Consider the following 26315-nt stretch of genomic DNA (forward strand, 5'->3'; position numbering starts at 1 on the left):
AAATGAGGCAGAGGATGAGGATGAGCCTTGCCAGTGAACATGTGTGCTGTGTGTTGGGAAGGAAATGGCTTTCTACAACTGTTTCCAAGGAGATCCTGCCAGAGATGAGTGCCCTTGTCCTAAAAAAGAGATGGAAAAAAAATCATGAAATGCAGTATCAAAGAGACATTACTGTTTTTTCATGTAGACTCTTTGGGTCCTTTTGAAGTGAAAATGTTTATTTCTTGTTCCCTTATTGGGATAATTCTCTATTCTATCACATTTTCCTGAGGGTCTGCATTAGTCTGAATGTTGGTACTAGTACCAGCAGCAACACAATCAAGTCATGTGAGTTGTGCTGCTGGCATCAAGACTGAGGTTAAAGTCGAGAGATTAGGCCATTGGATCTGCTCATGGGATGGGGGCACTTCCACCTATGGACTTGAGGTGGGATTTTCACAAGTTTCTGCCATGGACATAGGGTCAAACCCCTGGGGGAAAACACTTGGACTAAAACTGAGAATATTCAGTGGAAGGTAAGTTTGTCCCATCTCATCCACATCAAAAGGTTTTTGGAAAATCCTCCCAGGGAACATTCAACCAGTTGAAGGAAGCAAGAAATCCTCAGACTTTTCGGAAATTAACACAGGCCTTAAGAGATTGTGAATTGCTCTGAACAACAAATATCCTTGCATGGAAAAAAGCCAAATTAAATCTAAACTAAAGGCAAAATAAATCCATGCAGAGAGAAGATGAGACACTGAATTAGAAGTCTTACAGGGAGCCTTTTTTTATCTTGGCCACACAACCAGTGCCAATGACAGTGTCTTTCTGCTAATGAAAGGGGATCAGAGATACAAATACACAAAATATTTCCAATAATTTGATCTGAAACTAAAGCCTTTAGTTTGTAAAAGATGGTCAAAGAAACCAAAAGATTATGAATATGCCTTGTATGTACTTTTAGATCAATTCCTTTTATCCTTAGGTTAGAAAAATTAAAGTCCCTTCCTTTCACAGACAAAGCCCTGTCTAAACTCCCCAGGGAAATTTAAGAGATTAAGAAAACAACTATCTACTTCACATGGAAACCTGTCTGAAATGGTGGCACACTGAGATGTTAATCCCAGTTAACTGAATCCATGAATGCAAAACCTTCCAGTTAAATTACCTGTGGGATAAAGAAAGAATTGCTTACCTGGTATGGTAAAAGAAACAGTTAAGATCCTACTGTGACTTTTATGCTGGTATGGTGTGGCAGCTTTTCTGCAAACATGTTATTTCTTGATTTTCAAAAACTTTTGTCATGTGGGATCCTCCTCTGTGGCCAGATTCTGTAATGGCATGTGCTGTATCTTCCCATGGGAAAAACATCCACCTGGTTTGAAGGCAGCCCCTGAGAGAGGGAAAGCATTATTGCCACCTGTTCCTGTCCTTTTCTCTTTTTAAAGAAATACTTAAAATTCTTTGAGATCCTCAATAAAATGGCCCAGACTACATTTGCAGGCTGGTTAACTTGTGCTACAGAAACAGGAGTGAACCCCTTGACAGCTGCACAGCAGTAACTGGCTACTTTTCTGCTCACACAGGCAAAATGAACATTCAGGAGTATTTTGGAAGAATATCTTACAGCAAGCCCCATAAGGATGCAGACTTGCAGACCCTGACAGCCATCTTCCAGCATCACATCCAGACCATTCCTTTTGAGAACCTCAGCATGCATTGTGGGGAGGCCATCAAACTGGATTTGCAATCTACTTACGATAAGATTGTGAGAAAGAAACGTGGTGGATGGTGCCTGGAAACCAACCACCTCCTCTTCTGGGCCTTGCAAGAATTAGGGTATGATGTCTGTATTCTTGGTGCAAACAGTTATGAGCCAGCAGAGAAGGGATACACTGCTGAGATAAACCATATCCTGCTGAAGGTGGTGATCAAGGGAGATTCCTACATAGCAGATGCTGGGTTTGGTGGTGCCTATCAGATGTGGCAGCCACTGATGCTGATTTCTGGAAAGGACCAACCCCAGGTCCCTGGCATTTTCCACTTCATGGAAGACAACGGCATCTGGTACTTTGAGAAAGTCAAAAGGAAGCATTATATTCCTGAGCACAGTAAGAGTGACTTCCCTGATACTCCAGAACTGGGGAACATCCGAAAAATATACAGATTTACTCTTGAGCCACGGCATATAGATGATTTCCAGGAATTAAATGCCTACCTCCAAGTGTCTCCAGATAACATCCTTTGGAAGAAGTCAATCTGCACTCTCCAAACTACCAATGGGTTCCTTGCCTTGGTTGGATGGACCTTCAGTGAGATGAAATACAACTACACAGAGGACACGGACCTGGTGAACATCACAACCCTTACAGATGAAGAGGTTGAGAAGACACTGAAAGATAAATTCAATATAGTACTGGAGAACAAACTAGTACCAGTAAATGTTCGTGGCTTGCCACCTAATTTAGTGGATAAGATCTAACTGTAACACTGTGCTAGATAGATCTTTAAATAGCCAGGAGAAAAATTCTAAAATTAACATTAATTACAATAATTGCATTTTTAACTCGAGCTAGTCATCAAGCTTGGTAAATTCTAGTACATTGCTAATTAACTGCATATATCAATTGCATATTTTTTATTAAATCTCTCCTTCTTTAGAAACCAAGACATCTTACTAGCTCAGTTCGGCTCATATGGAAATTGCTTTTTGACTACTTAACTTTTTGTTCACCTTCTCAAGAACTCATTTTATTGCAGATATATTTTGTGGTAAATGAGGCCAAAATGATGCAGAAGGAGAGGTTGTGTTACCATTTTACATGAAAGACCTCTAACCTTTTTTGACATTATTTCCCATCTTCTCAGCAACTTTTACAAATTATTCACTTCCCTTAACAGTCTTAAAGCTGAGCTGAATTTGGGTTTTAAAGACTTTGTAGTAAAAAGAAAGGTTAAGACTTTCTCAAAACAAGCCACCATTAGGTGCTGAGTAACAGATGAAAAGTTGAAGGACTTGAGCCCTGTTGCCTGTTCAGAAATTGACTTAAAGTAAGATATTTATCCAAGGGTACCTAAGCCCTCCCCAAATCTCTCTAATTTTGAGTACCCACCTTTTCTGAGTCTGATTTATCTGTGTCTCTGAATTCAAAATCAAACCTGTGGAAGATGAGATGATTCAACACTTCTTAAAAATCAGGCTTTTGGTATCAAAACTGGAAAAAAAAGCTAGGTCAATCTTTGCAAAATATAATCTAAACTTTTGGGACCAAGCCTTCATGTGATGTTAAGAGGACATGACAGCATTATAGATAAAAGTCTTTGTATTTACTACAAACAGTATTCTGCACAAAACCTGCCTTAAAAAGTGTGGATGCAAAAGAAAGCCCTGGGAAGTGAGGACACGTCACCAGTGTGGTTTCACAGCAGGATATCCATAACACAGAAGCCTTTTAGCTGATGATACCTGTGGTACTGTACAGGGTGTGCCATGAAAGAGGGCCACAGAAGAACATCAGCCAAGGAAAAGACTTTGATACTTGCTTTAGTTAACCACACAGACCTATGGGGTACCTGATGGTTCCCCAGGTGCAGTCTAATGTGCTCTCTGCCTGTCCCAAAGAGGCCTCCTCTGATGTTCCACCTCCATCAAATGAAGGGGAGGCAGACTTGACTGGGGGAGAATTAAACAAAAAGGCCACGTTTTAGAGCAGAAATGCAAAGAAATATTTGCCATGGCATTCATTAGGTGTGTCCACAATAACTCTCTGCTGCAGCTGAGGAGTTGAACAGACTGAAAAAGTTCCTGTTAGGGCAAAGAAAGGTCATTTGTGCATCCATGGAGCTCAGAGACACAGCCTGCAACACCTTGGCACCTCAGTGTACCCATCAGGGCACAGATGAACATCCTCCACTGCAAAGTGCTGGCTTGCAAAATAGCAGTATTTAATTTAAAAAAGCTACAACGTCATTGGCAACATCCTACTGTAATTATTTTATTCAGAAAACGAGTTCATTCTGGTCTTAACTAGGTGAAGGCATAAACATCTACTAATAAAGAAGAAACAAAGTTTAATTTGCTCACGGATCAGCGAAGTCCAAAAATGTGAATTCATTTTGGGTGGACTCTGCCCTTTCTTGGAATTTAAGATTCAGGAGCGAGGGCCAGCGGAGCTTAGAAAGACAGCCCTCACAATCTGTATCCACTCCTGGCTTCACTGACTGCTGCCCCTGTAATAAACCACTCAGAAACTGAATACCTCAATAAATAAAAAGGGATCTCATAAGAGGTAAGTTTATTTTCTTAAAAAGTCCCTCCAAAGAAAGATACAAAAAACCTGGTTTCTTTATGATGGTAAAGGTCATGGACAATAATGTAAGCAACATTCTGCAGGAGAAGTGTTCTAAAAATGTATGGATATAGAGCTAAAATATCACCTGCTAAACAGGGGCTCTTAAAGAGGGCAAAAAAGTGATATGAAATTTCAATTCTTCTACCTTTCACACTTCAGGAGAAGCCTCACTTCACTATAAAATATATTCTTTTGTTTAAGAACAATAGTAGATATGAATTTAGAACTGCAACTTCTTGTTGGAAGTCATGCTTTTAGATACTTATATTTTTTTAAAAGTATTGCAAGTGCAAAGGAAGAAAAAGTTCAGTCTAATAATCAATAGATTCTGCTTTAAGGGAATAAAATTACAGCTCTTTAAAAACAACTTAAAAAAAAATTATAGACTCTGGGCTGTGCAACCCAGAAAGTCCATGTGCTGATATATTAGGATAAAGGAAGACAAATAACATATTTTCAACAGTGGAATTGCTGATACTATGTATAGTCCTGGTAAGGAATAATTTTGTATGAACACCTTCATTTGCACCTTTAAAATTCTTCTGCTGATGTTTTTCTCCGCATAAATCATAGTCACATTTGTGGGACGACTTTTTCAGTACCTGCCTTTTCATCTGGTCTGCTCACATTTCAAAAGAACAGTGGCTTTCATCTCCTGCAGTCCAGATCTAATGCTGATCAAGCATATTATGGAGCTGCAGAAAGAAATTACAAATAATACAAACTTGAGAACCAGCTCTGTACTGGATGTGATCCTTTTAGCATTCACAGTAGGATCAGATATACTCAGATTCTGCAAATCAAAAGTGCTGGGATTTTATGTTACACTTAACAAATCTCACATTGAATGTATCCTCCAACAATACACGTAGATATCACTGGAAGCTAAATTCCTCCCTGTAGCAGGTAATGTGCAGTTTTTGCTGGTGCTCTCCATTCACCTGGGACAGCTGTCTCTACACCAGGAATATGCACAGCATGAATCTGCCACTGAGAACTGTCCTGAGAAATTCTAGTTTGCAGTAAACATTCAACAGTTCACTGCTGAGTTTAAGGATTGGTGAATTTTGAGAATATTTGGGACCAGAGAGAGTAAAGCAGCCCCTGTTCATTTTTAGGGTGGCCTGTGAGACAGAGGGCACAGGAGAGAATGGAGGTGTGCTCCTTGTCTTTTAGGCCACTCACCTCCATTCAGATCCATTACTCCAACACCAAAATGAGTTTCTACAACACCCAGAGGAGACACAAGACTCAGTGGTCTGTGACTCTTTCAAAAGTCAGCGTTTTCTCACTTGCAGTTATCTGAATAAAGCTTGTCACTTTACTTTTCATGTTAACTTTTTGTCAGTGGTTGAAGACTACATGTACTGAACGAGTGATTCATTTACTGTCACGTCCATCAGTGGCAGACTCATGAAAAGAGCATGAGAATCCTGGCTCAGACTGTCCACCCTCCCACTGGCAGGTGAGACTGCCTCCCCCAGTGACAGTCCTGTCACTGAACAGCAGCTTTAGACCATTTCTCATGAACCCTTGTACACACTCCCCAGCATGATCTTACCTTTCTTCTTAACCCCGCTGCTACAATGCAAATACAGCAATCCCCATCTCGCAGCCGCCTCGCATGAAACTGAAATGGCATCAGCTGTTTGCCAGAGGGATGACTCTAAGACAAAAGCAAACCCTCACGTGCACTGCTCTTTGCTCAGGGAACCATTTGATAGGAATACCTGTTTCCTTTAAAATCTGTTCTGATGAGGTTGAGTAGATTAAAGAATCTTTGCTGGCAGAGCTAGGGCAGCTTTTCACAGCATCATAAATCACTGATGTAAAGAAACCAAAACACAATTCCTTCCTTTACAGGTGAGATGAACCTTGAAGAGTATTTTGCAAGAACTGGCTATAAAGGCTCCACTGAAAAACAAGATTTGGAAACCTTAACTGATATATTCCAGCACCACATCCGTGCCGTTCCCTTCGAAAACCTCAGCATCCACTGCGGGGAGAAAATTACTTTGGAGTTGGAGCACGTTTACAACAAGATTGTGCAGAGGAAGCGGGGTGGCTGGTGCATGGAAAACAACCAGCTGCTGGGCTGGGTGCTGAAGGGCCTGGGGTACGACACCAGCTTCCTGGGGGCGTACGTGTTCAACCCCCACCAGAACGCCTACGCCACCCTCATGACCCACCTCGTAGTGAAGGTCGTCATCGATGGCAAAGCCTACATCGTTGATGGAGGCTTCGGGGTGTCCTACCAGATGTGGCAGCCCATGGAGCTTGTGTCAGGGAAAGACCAGCCCCAGGTTCCCGGCGTCTTCCGCTTCACGGAAAAGAACGGTGTCTGGTACCTGGAGAAAATGAGACGGAAACAATACATCCCCAATCAGAGCTTCTCCAACTCTGACCTGCTGGAGAAAAACGAGTGTCGGAAAGTTTATATGTTCAGCCTTGAGCCACAGACAGTGGAAGATTTCCGTTTCCAGTGCACATACCTCCAGACCTCTCCAGATTCCCTCTTCACAAAGAAGTCCATCTGTGCCCTCCAGACCACCCATGGATTCCGAGCACTAATTGGGTGGACGTTCACTGAAACCACGTACAACTACAAAGAAAACATGGATCTGGTAGAATTTGTAGCTCTCGAAGATGAAGAGGTGGAAAAAACCCTCAAAGAGAAATTCAACATCACCCTTGAGAAAAAACTTGTCCCCATTAATATTAAAGGATCTTACACAATCTAGATGGCCAGGAAAACCTACAGTAATGCTACGTGTGTACAGCACCTTCCACTGTCTGTGCAATCCCTACTGCAAGGTTATGGGATTCTTTTGCAGGTGACTGAAGGATATATACATTAATATGAGATTAATGTGAATTTCACTTTGGGAAAAATCAGGAATTTAAGACTCTCAAGTCAGGTAAAATGATTTGCTGGGAGATGACTGCTGTTCAATTTTTGGCACAAATGTAGGATTTGATTTGAATCTGGTTACAAGCTTGGGTAAGAAATATGGCTTGGGAATTTTGGACTGCCTGTAGCACATGAGTATGGATTATTAATTGTGATATGCTGCCAACACATTTTCTAAGGTTATTATAGGGAGACAAGTCATCTGTGAGCATTTAGACAATGAAGTACACATTTGAAACTTCATTTTTCACAAGATCCAACCACTCAGAGCCCATCTCATTCCTCTACCCTTAATATAAGTAAAACATTGTCATCTTGGAAAGGAGCATTAGGAGGCATAATTCTTTCACCATCATCCTTAGACAAACCATAGTACAAAATGAAAATCATCATCATGTGCATCCCTCCGGCCATTGCTGCAGTAAACTGCCCCAAGTAATTTTTGGTATGTAGCTATTCTTCTGGTGATGAAAATTCTATATATTGCAGTGTTTTTGTGGCTGATGGGCTCTAAGGAGATAACTGCCTAGCTTTGTTCCTGAGATATAATCATCCTATAAACTGTGACTGGTACTTAAATGTCACAGCTGGCTTAGATTTACTTTTGTCCCAAAAGGGGTGGAAATTCTGTACTTTGAGGACTGCATTCTATTTGTATATGAAGCTAAGCCCACTATACCCTTAATTTTGTCCTGCAAACATGAGTGTCCATATGGCTGTCCTGAGTGGACACGCAGCACAGGAACTTTAATGCCATTAGTGTTCATCTGTATCAAAGTGAAAAAAAACAAAACAAAAACAAGGAGCCAGCCAAATCCAAAGGAACCCTTTTCTTTTTTCACAATCATGTTTCCCCATTTTTCAGAAAATGTTGTTCCTTCTACCATGCTTCTCTGCAAAAAGCCCAACCAAGGAAACCACTAAGAAAGGGGAAACATTCTTAAAAGCATCAAAAAATATCTGAAATGCTGAAAAACACTCTTTCTCCCCAGTCCATAATAAGCCTGAGTATTGGTCAAATGTTGATTCCTCCCACTGAATAGTCTTTTTACTCAAAAACATCATTTGATCATTAATCTCACAAATGCTGTAAGTGTATACCTGATAATAAATAAAAGGAAAATAAAGATATTACGAGTTGTTTTAGGTACAGCTGGCCCTGGCTGCACTGACACCTGCACACACCATCTGCCAGGTGAGGGCTGTTCACTCATTCTGCTGATCTGCTGGCCAACCCTTCCCACCTCAGACTTCTTAGGATCACAGGATCACTGAGGTTAGACAAGTCCTTGAGATCATTGAGCTCAACAACCAACCCAACATCACAACCATGTTCACCATTAAACTCTGTTCTCAGGTGCCACTTTCAGGGATGGTGACTCCATCACTGCCCTTGACAGTCTTCCAGTCCTTTCCAACCCTGTGAAAAAATTTTCATAGCATCTAATCAAAACCTTCCCTGACATAATTGCACCAGCAGTGGTGTTGGAGATGGTGAGTTCCTACAGGTACCTGGATGAAGAGGTTGTAGCTGAGGAAGATGATCACTGAAGAGGCCTAGGAGTCATCAGCAGCTCTGGACTGGCTGTGGTGTGTGCCAGCTCTTTGTGTGACCGGCTGTGGTGGCAGTCATGGCCTGGGTACACAGGGATAAGGAATTGAGAGCCAAGCAAGAGGTGACAGGGGACACTGAAAGATCTTACTGAGGCCAGAACACAGCTTTTCTGTTAATGGAATTATGGAATTTGTTCAGTAATTTGTTTTCAGCTTATTCCCTCATATTAATATCCCATTAAGGGTTTTTACCCCTTTCTAAATAGTTGATCATGATAAGGTGCTCCCCAAGACCTCAGGGAACATTACAAGCTTCAAAACACTGACCACCTTCACTCCATCTGATGGGATTCTCATCTACCCAGCTCACCAAACCACATTTCTCCATCTGTGCCATCAACCACAGCTGTTTTCTTGTCTTGAGGAGAGCCATTAACAGAGTGGCTATTTTGCTTCCCAATTTCCCTAGAGGTTTTCCTGCTGTTACTCCCAGATAATTGCTTGGATTTTGGTATGCAAGGGTTTCTTGGGCAGTTATGGGCTTCTATCAGCATTTAACTGGGCCTGCAGTGATGGGACTCACCCAGCTACCCTTTCTACTGTTGGTTCTTACCAAAGATCTACAGAGCTGCTGGTGACTGACACTCCAACCATGCCCCTGACTCCCATCTGTTAATAACCACTCTCTAAGAGGGATTTTTCATCTCAACCTGACAATAGTAAGCAGATCCTCACTGAGACACATGAAATCACAGGAAGAAATGTCAACACATACAGCAAAGGAACAGTTTCACAGTTTAACTAAAACTCCCCAAAAGCTGATGAAAGCAGTTTATTGAGGTGTGAATGCCAGGTCCAAAATGCCTGAGAGGTTTGAGAAGAGAATGGTGTAAAACCAAACAAAACCAAACAGACCCTGAGGCCTCATGCTGGGGCTCCATTAGCAAGGCAGTATTGTAGAAGCTGATGTTCTCCCAGCCTGAAAAGAAAACAAACCACCAAGTCCTTAAAGCATCAGCTCTCACAGAAACTTGAATTCACATGCAGTAGGGAACTGTGGGATGTCTGCCATCCTTCCCTACCACGATGCTTTATTAGCACTCTCAGAGAAAGGTTTAATGAGAGCCTAAGTGATTTTGCTGTTTTAGTTGTGGACTGTTGTTCAAATGAAGCAAAACAAATGCTGAGAAACCGCCCCCCCTCCACCCCCAGACACATCCAATTCCAAATACAATTTAAAAGTATGGTATTCCAATCAAGAGAAAGACAAGACAATTTCTTTTAAAGTCTGAATGCTGGATGAAGTCCCAGAATCCCAGCCCAGCTGCCCATTACACACACAAGCAATGCCCAATGGCAACGACAGCCACTCGTGGTTGTAGCATTGCATAATGGAGTGTCTCATTAGAGACACAGAGCACAAGAAACACGGTTCAAACTCCACAGCACCACTGAACATCCTGCCCCTCCCCAGGAACCAAAGTTTAATCAGCTCAAGCATTACTAAATTCACACCGGATGGCTCACTTCAGTTGGACTCTGGTCCTGGGCTTTTTAAGATCCAATACTAAGCAGAATAGAAGTAAAAGAGAAACATCAGCAAGAAAGATGAAGGTTCAATACTTCCATATTTTCAAGCCCAGCAGTTATTACAAAAAAAGCACCACCACCCCGACAAAGAGAGGGACCAAACTTCACATGACAAGGGACAGATGTGAGCTGTCAGAGAGCACCACCTCCATCCACAGGCACCTCAGGGTCACAGGTACAAACACTGCTGGTGTCTGGTAACACTTCACCAGTTTCATTTTGCAGGCAGCCATTTTCTGTAATAAAAACACTACTTACCCAACTTGCTTCTGTTTTCAAAGAAGAAACACTTTTCATTTAGAAACATGACCACGTGGGAAAGTCCTACAGCTTAGGAGCTTGCACATAAAATGTACTGGAGCTTTTGTCAGAGCCAAGAAAGCCTGAATCAATGCAGGTTTGCTTTATGAATATTTCACTGCTATGCTTACACCTCTGTCAAGAGTAGTTCAAGCACAGATTTTATACAGCAGAATGTTTCTACCTCAGGTAGGAAGCTTGAGTCAGACTTAAACCCATCCATCCATACATGTATTTATACAATTGGAAATGCAGACAGGTATTTCAGATCTCACCATGTCTGCCTGTAACTCTGGATGCAAAGTACATTGAAAAAGTCACACAGGGCTGAGTTTTGGTTTTGTCTTGCTCACAGTAACACACTATGGACTGTGCTTTAAAAAAGCACATTTTGCAAATGCCCTATGAATAAAAGATTGTGCTAAAAATAAGTAGCTGGTTTTACTGTATCACTGAGCCACCAGCTGAATGCGAACAGCAAAGCCCCCAGGTTTAAAGACATTAAACTAAAATCTACCTTCTCTTCACAGTTGGTGTTGGGCATGTTTAGGAAAGAGAACCAACATTCCTCTGTCCAAATTTCAAAATCATGGATTTTCTAGAAAGTTCTTTAGCTTCCCATGTGCTTATCCATGTACCGTGGACTTGTGTGTCCAGCTATCCCTCAGGAAATGCCATGAAATTAAGGAGGCAGAATGCCCTTGGATGAGAATTACCCACCCTGGACACAACAGAACCCTGCAATGCAGGAAAATTTGCTGCAGAACCCTGAGAAAGGAAGACTACACATAGAATTCATCTCAGCCACTGCTGTTATCAAAATAACCAAATCAAAATCACCCAAAAGCTTCTTTACATGGCACTGCTGGAAACTTCCCCAACCCATGGTCTCTCAGGACATGCAATTCCAGTGACATCTCCTGGTGCCTAGTGGTTCACCAGAACACACTTTACCCCTCAACTATTCAGCACAGCTATGCAGAAATTCACTCTCCATTCAAGAAATGCATTCAGAGAGAGAGGAATCATTTTCCTGCTAATAAGCAAGAAAGAATAATGGGATATATTCCAAGTTTTTCTTGTGATGACCAACAATAAATCATTTCTTAGCTCAGGTCACATCTTCCATGGGAAGAAAAATGTCTTGCCATCATTAACTCCTTTTCAGCTAGCAGTAATATATGATCAGGTTTTAAGTAATTGAACCAGTAGCATTTAATTAGCTCTGAAAAGCTATCTCAGATCATGAATCACAGCCTTTTCACCTGCAGGAAGTCCCCTTACTAGGTTAAAAGTATATTTCTCTTTCCATGTGTGATCCATCTTGAATATCTAATTAGGTGATCCTGATATATGGATCATAGTTCATATATCACATGCAAAATACAGCAGACACAGTGTGCCCTTCTTTAAATAATTGAGTTTCACGTCTTGCTTCACTGAGCTGTTAAAAAAAGACCAAAAAAAGCTTCATGCCTATGGCAGAATGGCCACTCCCTGCTTCAATTAACAAATTTCTCTTTCTCCAGAGAGCCAGCATTAAGGATGAGTAGCTTGGACATCCTGAAGAAATGCAGCAATAGAAATATTTCTTGTTGAAAGGCCGTACACAGATTATCGCTCTGATATTAGACAAGACCACATTGATGTTTTTCAACAGGCCCAGAGCACCAGGTGACCAGAGAATTGTGTTTCTATCCTAACACAACTTGAGATGGTTTCATCACATGCTAAATAAATCAGTGCACTCAGCTGATGTTGGGGGACATCTGTGGCCAGCACAAAACAAGATCACTCCTTGTATCAGACTATATTAAGCATAATTTTTTTACATTAAATAAGCTAATCCACAATCATTAACACAAAGCCCCACAGTTTTTATTCAGCTTTCAAGTATGTTTCTGAAAATGTTATTATGCTTTTGTGACAAGACTTACATAATTACAAGATTGGATTTTTTTGCTGAAAAAGGCAAAATTAGCAAACTTCTTTTGGAAGGCAGAAACTAAGACTCACAATCTGCTCAGATGTCAAACTGTAAACGTCGCCCAATATTTGGCTTGCTGAATAAAAAAATGTTTCACTACAAAATCCTCTATTTTAAAATAAACTTTATAAAAAATAAAATTCAATAAAGTGGATTTTATCTCTGTTCTTACCATCTTATTTTTAGCAGAGTAAAGAAGCTCACAAACCAAGCATGTTTCTGCTGACTTTTTTCAATTTGAAGAGAGCGCAGGTTTCATTTTTGTAATAAAGCAAGCAGTGAAAGCTGAACTGCCTTACTGAATTGGACACAGCTCATCTTTACTCCAAATACTTCTTTCAGGTGTTATCCTAAATTGAAAATAATGTTGCTTTTGATTGCATACAACACTTAATTTAACTATGCAGAACATTTAGAGACTGACAGGACAAGTGCCCCACTCATGAAAAGCTGCTGAGAGAGGAAAGGATGTACAACATCCATTATATAAACACCCACTTTGGAAAGTGTCTGTCCTGTGGATGGTAGAAATTTCAATGAGAACAGAACAGATTTAGAAATCCACCCTTTACATTAAATAGCAAAAACTCCAAACAATCTCCAGTTCTTGGTACTCTGGTAGGCATTAGGTAACAAGTTCCACTTGTGCAGTTGACATTAATCCTGAGGTTTTAAGAACATTTTCTTGGCTCTTTTACTAGGTCTTGTGTTACTATTCCCCTCTTCAATCTCATCATCTTCATCTTCGTCATCATTCTTGAGTACACGTTGGTCCCTTTTTCTCAAAAATTTCTTCCCTATTGTTCCCACTAATGTTTCATATCTGTAGAGAGAATAACAAAAATTTACACCTTTTACTAATATCAGAGGAAGAATTGTGGAGCATACCCTAAACCTAATCCACAATTTAAGTGGTGTAAAAAACCTGGTCATTAAAAGCTTGGAGAAGCACAAGTACTACATGACTTATTACACTGTTATTCACTCTGATAGTTTCAATTTGTTAGCAACTGGTAACAAGGAGGGAATTAGCATGCAATACCTGGATATCAAAGGGCAGAAAACCCCTACAAGTTATTTTACCCCCAAAATGTGATGGAGATTCAAGTGAATATACACCAGCATTCCTGGAAAATCAATTTGGTCCAGTTCCATATTTATTGTGGGCTTTTAAAATTTTGTTTGTTTCCTCTTTGGGTTTTATTTCCCCACATATAATACAGTAACCTATCGTATTACTAGATAGTACTGATTATGTCATAAAATGTAACTCTGATTATGTCATAAAATGTAACTTACCTTCTGGCCATTTCTTCATCTGACACATCAGCCTCCATTTTATCATCCTCTTCAATTTCTTCTTCCTTGCACTTAGAGTTCATTTGGATCATTAACTTCTGAAAATGAAGTGACAAACAGCTTAAACATGTAACCATGACACAATGGCAACAGTGCTGAAATTCACTGCTAGAAGAGCACAAAAGGTAAGAATACAATTTAATAATTATTTTCTGTTCCTTGTTATGCTATTGTTATGAACTCATGAAGAAAAGGCAACATGCCTGTCTGTTGCTAAGCTGAGCTTAGAGTCTGCCTTTGGGAAAAAAGGCAACAGAGAGACAGTGTTTTCAGTGTATTGTCCTACTCAAACATCCTAAAGGGCACTACAAACATCTCCAGGAGACCAGAGAGTTAGATCATAATTAATTTTTCATCGTGATGTTAGCACACAGACCTTGAGATGGTTTTGTTAACAAGAAAGAGTATCTTCAAGGATTTACAGTAAAAGCCATGAAGCAATCATATGCTGAGTCACAGGGGCAGCAAGTTCAAAGTAACTAGAAGAATCCCCTAGTAAATTACCTTGCACAGCCTTCTGCAAATCTCTTAGCCTTTACACCTTCATCCTCTGCTTCAGTTCAGTGGTAACCTTTTTATTACTGTCCCTGTGTACTTCTATCAGCATGAATCATGACAGAAAGAAATGAAAGACTCTCCTGCCTAGCATTTTTTACTTTGGAACTCTAAACCATTACTTATACAAGTAAGTGCTGAATAAATAGCGTTGAATGTTTGTAGATTGGACTCTGCATTCTATGTCAGGAGGAAAAGTGAGCTTTTGTTTTGGTGAGCAGCATGTGGGATGGTTTCTCCTCACTTCAGGGAGGGAAAATCTGCAGGAGTCATGCAATTACCGACCAACAACACAGGAAGGTAAAAAGATTCCATTTACCAGATGGGGCATTGATCAAAATTTAGGGTTGAATGATGGAGTTTCTGGACATGGGAGGATTTATGGAAGGTGCTGGAAAGGCCAATAAGGCTGCAGTATAAACACTCAAATCCCCAATATGAGACAACCCCAAACCAGGACACTGAAATGGTACCTCAACTTCTGGATTGAATCCTTTGAAGGACATTCGGCCATAAACGAAATCCTCACATCGCAGAAAGCTTCTCTCTTCTATTATACAGCTCCTGCATGAAACCCCAAACCCAGCACTTTGTCAAACCATGCACTTTAAAATAATCAAATTAAACAAATGCAAAAAGGATGTGCTGTCTTCCCCCCACACAAATAAACAAAGCCACAATGTATTTTAAACCATCAACTACTTTCTGCGTAATTGCCCTGATAAATCTTTCAGTACAAGGAGCTTGGAGTGCAAAGGAATCCTTTTTACCAGTAAAGCTGTGCCAGTTCCACAAGCAAAATTAACTCTCCTGACAAAAAGCACTCTTTGCTGGTATGGTTCCACCTACATTAATACTTTTGCCAGAATAAAAATACCACATAAATATCACTCCCCAGGTGGCACTACTATACCAGCAAAAGCTTCTAATTAATTTTTCATTGTGCTGTTAGACCTGGCATTAGTTGAGTCTGTCAGGGTATAAAACACTGTGTCACTCTGTTCAGCACACAGATTTCCCCCTTCTCCCTCCTTTTTTTCCTCTTTTAATGAGCATGGAGTGAGAAAAGAAACACGACCCTGAGGCATTCATAATACACGTGTCAGATAAAAGTACTTCCATGGATTGTTCCATCCTTTTCCTCACACGTGTGTACCAGCTCCCTCATCATCTCCCATGTAAGTCAAACTGTCATGATCACAGAACTTAGGCTGAAGAGATTGAGCTCATTGTCCTGCCTCAAGGCAGTATCAGTTACATGTGTGCCATGAAAGCAGAGGTCCAGCTAACCTGTCCTCAAAAGACTTCCCACGATGAAGAATCCAGTGTCCCCTCAGGCAATCTACTCCAGAGCTTCAATAACCTTATTGTTATGAAAGTTCTCCCAATGTCCAGCTTCAACACACCTTGCTGCAACTGAAGCTCAAATACCTTTTTGTCATATCCACCAAGAGTAATGGAAAAGAGTTTATCAATGGCCTTGTTCAACTAGTTAATTCCTTGAGTCCCAGCTTTTTCAAAATTATGTATGTTCTCCCTCAGTGGAATTTTTTTCAGTTTTGAAAGGATGAAACCCAAGCAATTTCAAAAGTAGTCCTCCTGCTATTTAAAGCACCTTTCTAAAGAGCAGGACACAGTTTTCCTTATTAGCTAAGCCTTCCTTTATTTTTGCCATTATCTCTCCTATTTCAGAACCAGGATTTGAAGTGAGCTGGACACAAGATTACAGAACTGTCCTGAACTGACTTTACCATGTGACTGGAGCTGAATCTACTAACACAAGGTTTCAAACTTCTTTTTCCAAGTGAAGGGGAAAAGCAGCAATGAATGAATTGGATCCTGACTGAAGGAAACTAATTACATGCATCTAAGAAGAATGTGAGTGAAAGAAAACAAAACACAGAAGAATTGAAAGTAGGTCAAACTACACTAGGCAACCTCAAGAACAGCCATAAAAATAAGTAATAAAAAAAGTTGTAATGCCAGTCTGTCACTATTTTTGCTTCTGTTAACTGGTTACTTATAATACTTATCTTACAGGAAAAAATATGGATATGCTATTTCCATTTCAAAACAATACAATGATGATCAGAAATACAAAAGATTACAAGCTTACTCTTTTTCCTTTAGATCTGGTACATCAAGATACCAGTGTTCTTCACTAATTATCTTCTTCTCTTCTTCTTCTAGTTGTTTTTTAGTTTGTGAATCCAAACCCCTTTGCATGAACTACAAAGAAAGACAGAAACACACAGCTTCAGTTTTCTGCATCATGAGTATCTTCTGAATGTGCAGTAATTACATGGTGGCAATTATCCATTACATAATGTTTAGCAGTTGATAACAAAGTAATATTTTTTTTTGTGATTTTTTTCGCTGAGTTTGGTCAAAGTTTGGGCAAACAGACAATGGAAAATTAAAACAGCTGCTGATCACAGCTGTCTACTGAACGTCAACAGTCAGTCACACCTGTACTTACATATAAAGAAACAGACCTGTCCTGGCTAGTTTTGATGGCTTGGAGTTGTCACAATTCCCTAATTTTACTAAGGTTTTTCTAATGTTTCAGCAAAGGCCAGAAAGAAGCTAATGGTGTTGAAGTTATTCAACAGTACATCAGGAACCAACTCCACCCACAGACACTGGAGCTCAGAGCTAGAGGTCATACCAGGCTGGCCATTTTTTGAAACATCTATACTTTCAACCATCTTCTTCTTTTCTCAGATTTAATGAACTGGATTGTGTTTGTAGCTCTGAAGGCACAAATCTTCCTTTGGAAGTGGAAAAATGTAAGACTTTGAAACCAGACTATGAAGCAAAGTCCTCTGTATCCAGCTGTGCTAAAGGAAGATGTTCCCAGCTCTTCAATTCTCACTGACCCACTGGTCCAGAACTGTATTTAAGCACCTGCTAACTCACTGCAGGAACAGTCTGCCAAAATAGCTGAGACCAATAACGAAGTTCAGGGCAAGACTGTTATTTTTTCCTAATACAAGGACATTCCTGTCACTTGCTTCCTCAGTGATAACCTCTGTCAGATGATGGGAACAGGCAGGTAGGAACAGTAACCTCTCAACAGCTGGGAGTAGAAAAAGACATCTGTCACAGTCTATAAAAAACTGCTGAGAGCACAGAACTACAGACCTGAGGCCTGTGAAACAGCATTTTAATTTCCATTTGTCTTAAGTCAGGTGCCTGAACTGAGTGACAATTAAGTCTAAACAATGTCAACGAAGCATGTTGGGGAAAAACAGAACTCTTCAAAATTTTATGGTGATAATCCATATAGTCCTACCTCCTGCAAAAGTTGGGACTTCCCTGAGGAAGTGTTTGAATAACCTGCCAGAGGTCAACATTTACACCAACCTAACTCCCAGACAGAGGCAAGGCTAACAGTCCTGTAAAAATATATAGGTGATATAGGTGTGCAATAAATGTACTATAAACAACCCACACATTTTTTTCAGTCTTTACAAAATGCCCATCCAAACCAAACTCAGAAGTAGAAGCCAACAGAGCTAGTGTCTCATTTTCCATTTCTATTTCTATTTGCATCCACTGTACAAGATCTTTAATGAAAGAAAAAACTGACTTCCATTTTCTGAGTCGGTTCAGAATATGTCAAAGCTTTCCAATTAAAATTACAGTATCTTCTTGAGGAAAATAAGTGAATCGATCATGTGGAAAAACATATTGCTCAAGGAAATTGGTTAGCCAGTCAGAAATCTCAACATAAGAAATTCTTCTACAAGAACCCAATTAAATAATCATTTCACACTCCATTTTAAAGATTATGTTCCTAAAGATTACTACAGGAAAAACCTAGATAAAAATTATGTGATCAGGTTTCTCTCGAATGTAAACACACACTGATAAATTAAAAATATACCCATTGTGGTAGGCACAGAATATGTAAGTCAGTAACTGAGGAGTTGTTTGGGTGAGACCCAGACCAAATGGTGCAAGATCTTAAAGTCTGTCTCCATGTGGCCCAGGATCTACTGCAAATGGTCCTTCCTGTTGGAACCACCAACCACACGTCACCTCTGGGTGCCACTTCACCCATCTGCTGAACTCTGGTAATCCATTGGATCACTACCTGCAGAGGCAGCTGCTAAAGGCTTAATTAAAACATTTGTAAACAGGAAGATCTGCAGAAACAAAGTGCTAAATACAATATCTGCATATGATCTTTTCAAAACCTACTGATCTCTTCAAAGCTGGTTAGTACTGCTCGGACTGTGAACCTGCAAATGTCATGGCAGCATATTCATGTGGCTGGTTCTGCACGGCCTTCCACAGAAAAACAGTCTAAAAACCTGCTTTTGAAATCTCCAGGGGCTTAGTAAACTGGCAAACAACAGAAAGAAAATTTTCATTTAAAAAGTGTATTATATAAAAATAAGGGAAAAATAATGATGCTGCCATCAAGGTTATGGGAGTCTGACTGTGTCACACATTGCTGGCTGACTCAGTTCAACACCTACTCCCTTTTGAAAGTGAGGCAAGATGTATTTTGTTCCTTCTGTGTACAAGTTTTAGATTTAGCAGCATCTGTTAATTAGGGTAAATAGTCCATCATCCAACTGTAGCAAAGTGCACTTTACATGAAAAACTGAACTTAAGTCAGCTAACTCTTTTCAGTCAGAATGTGAAATATAGGCCCATATAAATACGTGGGGGAAAAAAAATGGCTAAATAAAACATCACAAACAAGAAGGGCCACAAAGGCCCCATCATATTCAGTTAGAAAAATTGAATACTAACATTAAAAAAAAAAACCAAAAAACCTCAATTTTTCCTGCTTGTTTTCCAGCAATAAAGAACCATCAATCAGAGGAGGACGTGCTCTACTGAATTAGGAGTTGTAGTACATGGTGTGAAGCAGAATCCATTAGCCACTGAGTAGAGACTAATTTCACACTGGTGACATGAGATTCACAATTCCAAGGGTAACAAGCACATCGGGATGTTTCTAAGATCCCTGGCATTTATGAGCTGGGAAAGTTGGTAAATACTGGATATTATCCCCATTCAGGGTTGGAATTTCCTTAGCCAGCAAGGTAAACAGGAGTAAAAATGGACACAAACCTAAACTTTTTTTCCTCAGTACTAAAAGCCCCACCCTCAAGTAAAGCAAGCAGCACTGATATTTGCATTTCGATGTGCTGTTGAAATCTTTAATTTAATAGATTTAAATTCACAATAAGCAACCCAGCTGCAGAGGAGCGAGGCGGAACGAAAACCCTCCGAAAAGGTGCGCTGGAGCTGCCTCTTGAGGCCAGGCTTTTGCTGGAATCATGAAGTTGCTCTCCGAAGCTCCGAAGGGTTGTTGTGCACCGAGCCCTGCAGTCTGTAACCCCGAGCCCGCTCGCCACGTTCATCAGCTCGGTGCCGGCAGCAGCGATGTCCTGCCCGGGGAGCTGCCCAGCAAGCCCGAGAGGGCCGGGGTGCGGACCGTGGCTAAACACATCTGTACCCACAGCTCTGTGGGGAGAGCCAGGGCTGGCGCCGCGTGGCCGGGGATGGGCACGGGGATGCCCCACACGAGCGCTCCGGGACGGCCGCGTGTGGCCGGGGCCACCCATCCCCGCCACGGGTACCGGCACGGCCCGGCCCAGCCCTGCCGCCCCGGCGCCGCCGCTTCCAGCCGCCCCGCAGGCCTCAGGCACGCCCTCCCCTCCTTCCCCCTCACCTTCATGCGCAGCAGGTTCTTGGACAGCTTGGTTTTCACCTCCCCGGCCATGGCGGCCCGCAGGCCGCGGCGGATCCCCGCGCTCGCGTAGCGCTGAAGCCGCGCACACCGCGGGAGGAGCGGGGCGAGGCGGCGGCGCGGCTCCACCCTCCGGCCGGGGGCGGCCGCGGGCACTGCACCCTGCCCACGCCCCGGGAGCCTCCGGGGCAGCGCTGGTGATGCAAAAGCAGCGATAGAAATAAACTTTACGGCTGTGCGGGGTGAGGGAGGTCGGGGGCGTGAGCAGGACATAAATCCGCTTTGGTATGAAATTGTAAATCAGTAGGGGAACCTACATGCCTTACCCATGCTTGTGTGTTGTGTAGTACTGCCGGCTTACAGCTTCATCCATAATTTTCTGATATTTCAAAAAGAGTATAAAATAGATCTCACACTGGCATTTGGGGACTGCTTGACTTCATAAACTTCTAATTTTTACTGTCTGCAATGACTTTTATTTATAAATAAAATCACAAAAGGGTCAAATGTCATTAAATCTGGAAAGTACACAAATTCAAAGATATTACAAATAGCCTCAAAGCTTTGTTAGTCCTGAACTGTGATTTGTAAATTCAATGTTGGCAGCATTGTTGTTGCACTGCCACGCTGGGCACTGGGAGCTGAGGAGGAAATCCTGATAGGGAATTGCCAGCTGACTCCTAGTCAGAAGCATGTACCACAATTTCTCTAAATATCCTCATAAATCAGATTTCTGATGCCTGCTTTGACACTTGGCACATAAACTGGGTGATAAAGCAATGAGAATGAGGGTTCAGTGTTCAAAACTTTAATAAACTGGTGTGCTCCAAAAGACAATTTAGGGAGAAAAGTTCCCGTATATGCGTAAAGCTTGAAGAACTCTGTAAAGATTTATGCTCTAATAGACTCCACAGAAAGGTATAATGAAGGACAAAACCTGATTGCAGCGGGAAAGGAGGGAGAATTATCCATATCCAGGCATCCTTATTACACATTTAAGCTCAGTGGACTAAAATGACCACAAATGCCAATGAAACATGGAGCCACAAATGCTTCAAGGCAAAGTCATAACACTGCATGAAAATATTTAATTTTCATATAGGGAAGGTGCCTTCATTCCCAGGCTCTGTAAATGAGTTGAAGCTGTTCTGAAGTTCAAGGCCCCAGTGAGAAAGTCACATTGTTAGTGTGGGAGCTATGCTGTTTAGCTCCTTCTCTGTTCCCTTTCTCATTAACAGCTATCTTCCCTTCCCAACAAAAGAAGGCTGGGAAGAAATTTGCCATTTTCTGAATACAAATATTCATCAAAGAATGAATATGTTTGAATCTTAGTGAGAAAACCAACAGGGGAAAGCTGTTAATTAATGTAATGACACAGTACAGCCAGAATCTGTCCATTTTTGGTGTTATGTTCTACTTGCCATACATTTTAATAATGCATTTGCTTTTTGTTGATCATTGCAAATCAGAGTCCTGTGTTTAATTGCATGGCCTTCAATGTCAGGGCTTTTCTGAACAGTTTCAGTTCATTTACAGTCCAGAAATGTACTTTGAATGATTTCTTCTAAACACTGTGCTCTCCTCAGCACTTTGCAGCCACTGAGCTGTGCTAATGCCTGGCTTTGCTCGGTGGCCTTTGCAAGAGCTGTTTCTGTCCCTTCATCCTGCAGAACATCCCAGCTCAACAACTGCTCAGCAGACTCTGCTCACAGCCTGTTTGGGGTTTGGACACTGCACACAACAGCTTCTCTCTGCCTTGGTTGAGAAGGAACATCCTGCCCCCAAATCTTTGGGAGCTGCATTCTAATAATTTACACCACCACGCAGTGTATAACTGGGATGGGGAGAGTGCAAGGGGTTTTCACCTTATCTAACCATGGAGATTATTCCTGGTGCTCCCTGGTCCCCAGTGCACCCCGTGTTTGGTGCTGCACCCCAGGCTTGCACAGAGTTGCTGCCGCTGTCTGTTGTCAGCTAAAAACCCACCTCGATACAGGCAAGAAGCATTTTGCAGTAATAGCAGTATAGGTCCTGTGATGTTTATTTAGAAAAGTGGAGATTGTAAAAAGGCTGCCAAAGAACGTGATCTATTTTGGCAGTAAAAAAGTCCAAAGGAAATTTTTGGGTTGTATCTCCCATCACTTGAATTGGATGGGGAGGTTATAGATAACAATCAGCTGCCTTGTGGACCAGATTATACTGTCTGGTAAATGTGAAGACACTCCATTGATTGCAGGAGAAATTTTTATGATTTACTGGTGGTGGTGGAGGCGCCTCAGCCCTGTAAATATGCCTGCTTCTGAAGTGAGGGTGAGGAGAGTTAGGAGAGAAAAAGAATCTTTATTTAGAGAGGAATCGAGGGTCATTGTAAATGACAATTAGACACCACTTCCACACCTGCAAGTGCTGCACAGCAGCTCCATTTTCAACCTGGAAATCAATTTATTTTTCAAAACAAAAATACTCAAGGAAATAACTTGAGGGAAAGGAGTTCCATCTCATCAAAGATCGTACATTAAACAAGCAGATAAAAGATTTTTCTTCCTAGGAAATGTGGTCCCTTCTCTCTCTAGTAATTACAAAAGTCAAATCAAAGTTGTCATTAGCATTATTTAAGGAGTAATCTCTCTTGGAGCAACACATGTGGCAGCTGTGAAGTAATTTCAAGCCAATGGGATCTAATTTGAGGGAACTCGTGGCTTACTTTTTCATAACCTTTTATTTATTCATATTCTCGTAGTAGTGTGACTTTAGTGCAAAACGGGTATCTCAAACCTTACAGCAACCTAGCAGTTGATTTGTTTTCCTATGAGCTGTCTTTGAATTCCAAAGCATCTTTTTACAGCTCTCAGAATACCTGAAGCCTTTTCCCCGCCCTTGCAAATATCAAAATTCTTAGAGTATGACAGGCGAATCATTAATTTGTGTCAAACTCCTCCAGTGTGTTTTAAGTAAGGACATTATGTGTTTTCCTCTGTGAATGAGGAGAAGCAGCTGAGAAGCGGAGCTGCCGGAGGTGTGTTTGCAAACCTGGGAGGAAGGTGTGAAGTGCTGCGTGCTGCTGGCTGTGATCAGGAGAGCAGTGTTGTCCCCTGTGCTCCCCACGGGGAGAGCGTGAAATCCTCCACGTGGCAGAGGCGCCGTTTTCACGGGGAGGACTCGTTCTTCATCTCCCCTGCTCCCACCCGCCTCGGAGCCGCTAATTCATGCGGTGTATTGACAGCTGCTGAGGTGCTGCCTGCCGGGGGATTTGTTACAATATTCATCACCTTTGATGCGCTCATGTACAGCCCGCGCTGCTCATCCCGCTTTGTACCTCATCCACCGAGGATAAGGGGAGCTCCAGCTCTCCTTCACACCGCCCTGAATCACCCTCCTCGATTCTGAAATCCGCTTTTCTGGTATTGACACCGGTTTAGGTGGCAGCTGACACACAGAGGATGTTCTAAATCTCTGCCCCCTGTTCCTCAGCTGATTTTCCTGTGGATGGGGATGATATGGAAAGAATGCAGCAGGAGCCAGACTCCTGAAATTTGGGTAACAAATATATATATATATATATATATATATATATATATATATATATATATATATATATATATATATATATATCAATATATCATATATATATATCAATCAATATATCATATATATATATATCAATCAATATATCATATATATATATATATATATATATATATATATATATATCAAACTATGCTGTAAGTACAGTTAATGTTGCTGACTCTTTCCTTCAGCAGTTCACAATTTATGCAGCATGGAAAGGTGTGTTTTAAAAATGTGCTTGTTTCAAAACAGAGTTACAAAATCTCCAGAGCAACTAAAGATGTGTTTTTGGATAAAATGCCTGGTGTCAGTTTGGGAGAGGACAGCTCATTCTGAGTGCTTTTGGCTGGTCCAGTGGCAGGGTGACCTTTGCATGAATAAATAAAGTAATTCCTTTTTGATTACAGAAAGAAGCAGCCTCATAATGGTAGCTCCCTATATTCTGCTGTCAGCTGAAGTGGTGGAGAGAACACATGCTGGTCCGTCATTCTGCTGGCATGTGGAGAAGCCTAAATATTTGAAATTATTTGATAAATCCCTATGTTAGTAGTCAGAGTAAAGAGAATGACTGCAGAATGGCGTGGAGCATCTTTCTCTTTGCTTTCCTTTAAAAATCAGGAAGCTTTTAACTTTCTGGATTTGATGGAAACACAATTAAAAGAGAAAAGGAAAATATCACCCTCCGCTTGTTAACTATAAAAATGCAATCCAGCAGTGCTGCTGGTGCTTTGCTGTTTCCCAGGTCAATAAATGGCTCCCCTGACTTTAATAAACATTGATGCTGCAGGCTTGTTCTACAGTGATTGAACATTTTTATAGTTTCAACCACTCGCATTGCATGAAAGCTTTAAGATTTTTTTTCTTTTTTTTTCCACCCCTCTTTTTTCAGGAGGGTTGGTTCTGATTGATTAAATTGTCATTTTCAGAGTTAGTTGCTGAATTATAACTTGGCATTTTTAACCATGTGATTTGTTTAAAGAGACAGCGTTTTGATATAGCAAAACAGCTGAGAATTTTTAAGCAGTAAAAGGAAATTTTGCTCACTTTGTTCTCAGCCTTTCATCACTGCCTGACAAAAATGCTCCTGAAAACAACATGATATGAAGAGAAGGTGCTTAGATCCATGCTGACTTCTTTATTCCATCATGGAGCTGATCTGTGCAGAACTATATTGCTAATAGTTGGATACCTCATTGTTGTTCACACATTTATCTTTCCAAGGAGGAAGGAAGGGAGGGAGGGGGAATTAGGGACATAAAATGAGTGCCACCCAATGTGATATGAAGTAGCAGCACTGTACTTTGGATCAACCCCTTAATACACACGGTGGATTTCTTTGCACCAAAATGATGGGTTCTGAGCCAAAAATGTGAATGGATTTCACCTAAATCCAAAATGAGCCTGGTTCAAAGGGACAAAGACCTCGTAATTCTTTAGAAACAGAAAATCACATCCACATGATGATGCATTCAGTTTCATTTAACCAGCTGCCACCTTCCTTCTCTATGGATAACTGCTGGGTATCAAGGTCTGCATTTTTTTTTACTTTCCTTCACTCCCCCCAGTTTAAATCTGTATTCAAGACAGTAAAGCTGAAGTAAATGAGACTCACATAAAAAACATGTGTGTTCAGATTGTGTTTGAAAAGAAAGGCCAGCAAAACTGTCCTCTAGAACATAACAGGATATCTTTTGCTTTTGATTTACAGTGCCTGCAGGGGACACGGGATAATCTAATGGCCTGAGTGTGGGAGATCTTACACTGCAGTGTTACCCTGGTCAGACTGAAACAGTGCTTAGCAGTGGAAATCTTAGGGTATCAATATGAAATACTGCAGTCCAATTATACTTCTGCTTGTACACTTTCCCTTTCTGGCCATTTCAGCTTCTGCTCTGAAATAATAACTTACAACAGCACAAAGCAGAATTTCAGCAGTGAATTATATCCCTGGCCTGTAAATTTAATTGCAGGGTATTGCAACTAACCCACTATCCATCTTGGTCCCTGGAATTCTTTCTGCCTCTTTTCTTCTGCTTCTATACCATTCATTTGAGACCCTTAGAAAACACAAAATAGGTGCCCAGAAGGGAGGTGAATTGTGAAGGGAATGTTTTAACTTCTTACCTGCCATCAATCCTTGGTGGTCTTTAGCTAAGCAGGGAGGTAGGGTTCACCAGCAGCGGGGTCAGGATGAGGTGCTGCAGGCTCTGCACGTTTCCCTGCAGTGCTGGGTACCTGGGGTCAGCAGGACAGTTTACAAGCACCAGGTTGGATTCTATCCTGCCAGTGAAGTGCTGGATGTCCTTTTCCTCCCCACATCATGTCTGGAAAGTGGAGCTGGGGCAGGTGTCAGATCTGGGCTCTGATTCAGCACAGCAAACCCGGTGTTCCTGACACCGTTGTTCTGATCAGCTGAAGGTTCCACAGCAAGATGTTGATGCCTGA

The 26315-nt window shown here is 41.3% G+C and overlaps 3 protein-coding genes across 3 annotated transcripts; 2 read left to right on the top strand and 1 right to left on the bottom strand.

Annotated features, from left to right (window-relative positions):
• The first annotated feature begins 1573 nt into the window (after window positions 1-1573).
• On the top strand, window positions 1574-8374 carry LOC111934448 (arylamine N-acetyltransferase, liver isozyme). Its single transcript, XM_023934523.2, has 2 exons — window positions 1574-4271; window positions 6198-8374. The coding sequence occupies exon 1, from the start codon at window positions 1574-1576 to the stop codon at window positions 2462-2464; it is 891 nt and encodes a 296-aa protein (XP_023790291.2). The 3' UTR covers window positions 2465-4271; window positions 6198-8374.
• Window positions 6203-8374, top strand: LOC147650887 (arylamine N-acetyltransferase, pineal gland isozyme NAT-10). The gene has a single exon (XM_086847225.1). It carries the CDS (start codon window positions 6203-6205, stop codon window positions 7073-7075), a length of 873 nt encoding a protein of 290 aa, XP_086703351.1. The 3' UTR covers window positions 7076-8374.
• A 4171-nt stretch (window positions 8375-12545) lies between these two features.
• Window positions 12546-23170, bottom strand: MPHOSPH6 (M-phase phosphoprotein 6). Its single transcript, XM_086847227.1, has 5 exons — window positions 20286-23170; window positions 16707-16819; window positions 15064-15154; window positions 13976-14073; window positions 12546-13499 (listed from the first exon to the last, which is right to left on the bottom strand). Exons 1-5 carry the CDS (start codon window positions 20574-20576, stop codon window positions 13334-13336), a joined length of 759 nt encoding a protein of 252 aa, XP_086703353.1. The 5' UTR covers window positions 20577-23170; the 3' UTR covers window positions 12546-13333.
• Between the last annotated feature and the right edge of the window lie 3145 nt (window positions 23171-26315).

This window comes from Cyanistes caeruleus, chromosome 12, assembly GCF_971803275.1.
Source record: "Cyanistes caeruleus chromosome 12, bCyaCae1.hap1.1, whole genome shotgun sequence".
Lineage (NCBI taxonomy): Eukaryota > Metazoa > Chordata > Aves > Passeriformes > Paridae > Cyanistes > Cyanistes caeruleus.

Coding starts and splice junctions, on each gene's coding strand:
- MPHOSPH6 (XM_086847227.1), bottom strand. CDS start 20,576: ATGTCCTGCTCACGCCCCCGACCTCCCTCACCCCGCACAGCCGTAAAG. Junction 16,820..20,285: donor AGAACCTGCTGCGCATGAAG/GTGAGGGGGAAG, acceptor CTTTCTTTGTAG/TTCATGCAAAGGGGTTTGGA. Junction 15,155..16,706: donor CCAGATCTAAAGGAAAAAGA/GTAAGCTTGTAA, acceptor GGTTTCATGCAG/GAGCTGTATAATAGAAGAGA.
- LOC111934448 (XM_023934523.2), top strand. CDS start 1,574: ATGAACATTCAGGAGTATTTTGGAAGAATATCTTACAGCAAGCCCCAT.
- LOC147650887 (XM_086847225.1), top strand. CDS start 6,203: ATGAACCTTGAAGAGTATTTTGCAAGAACTGGCTATAAAGGCTCCACT.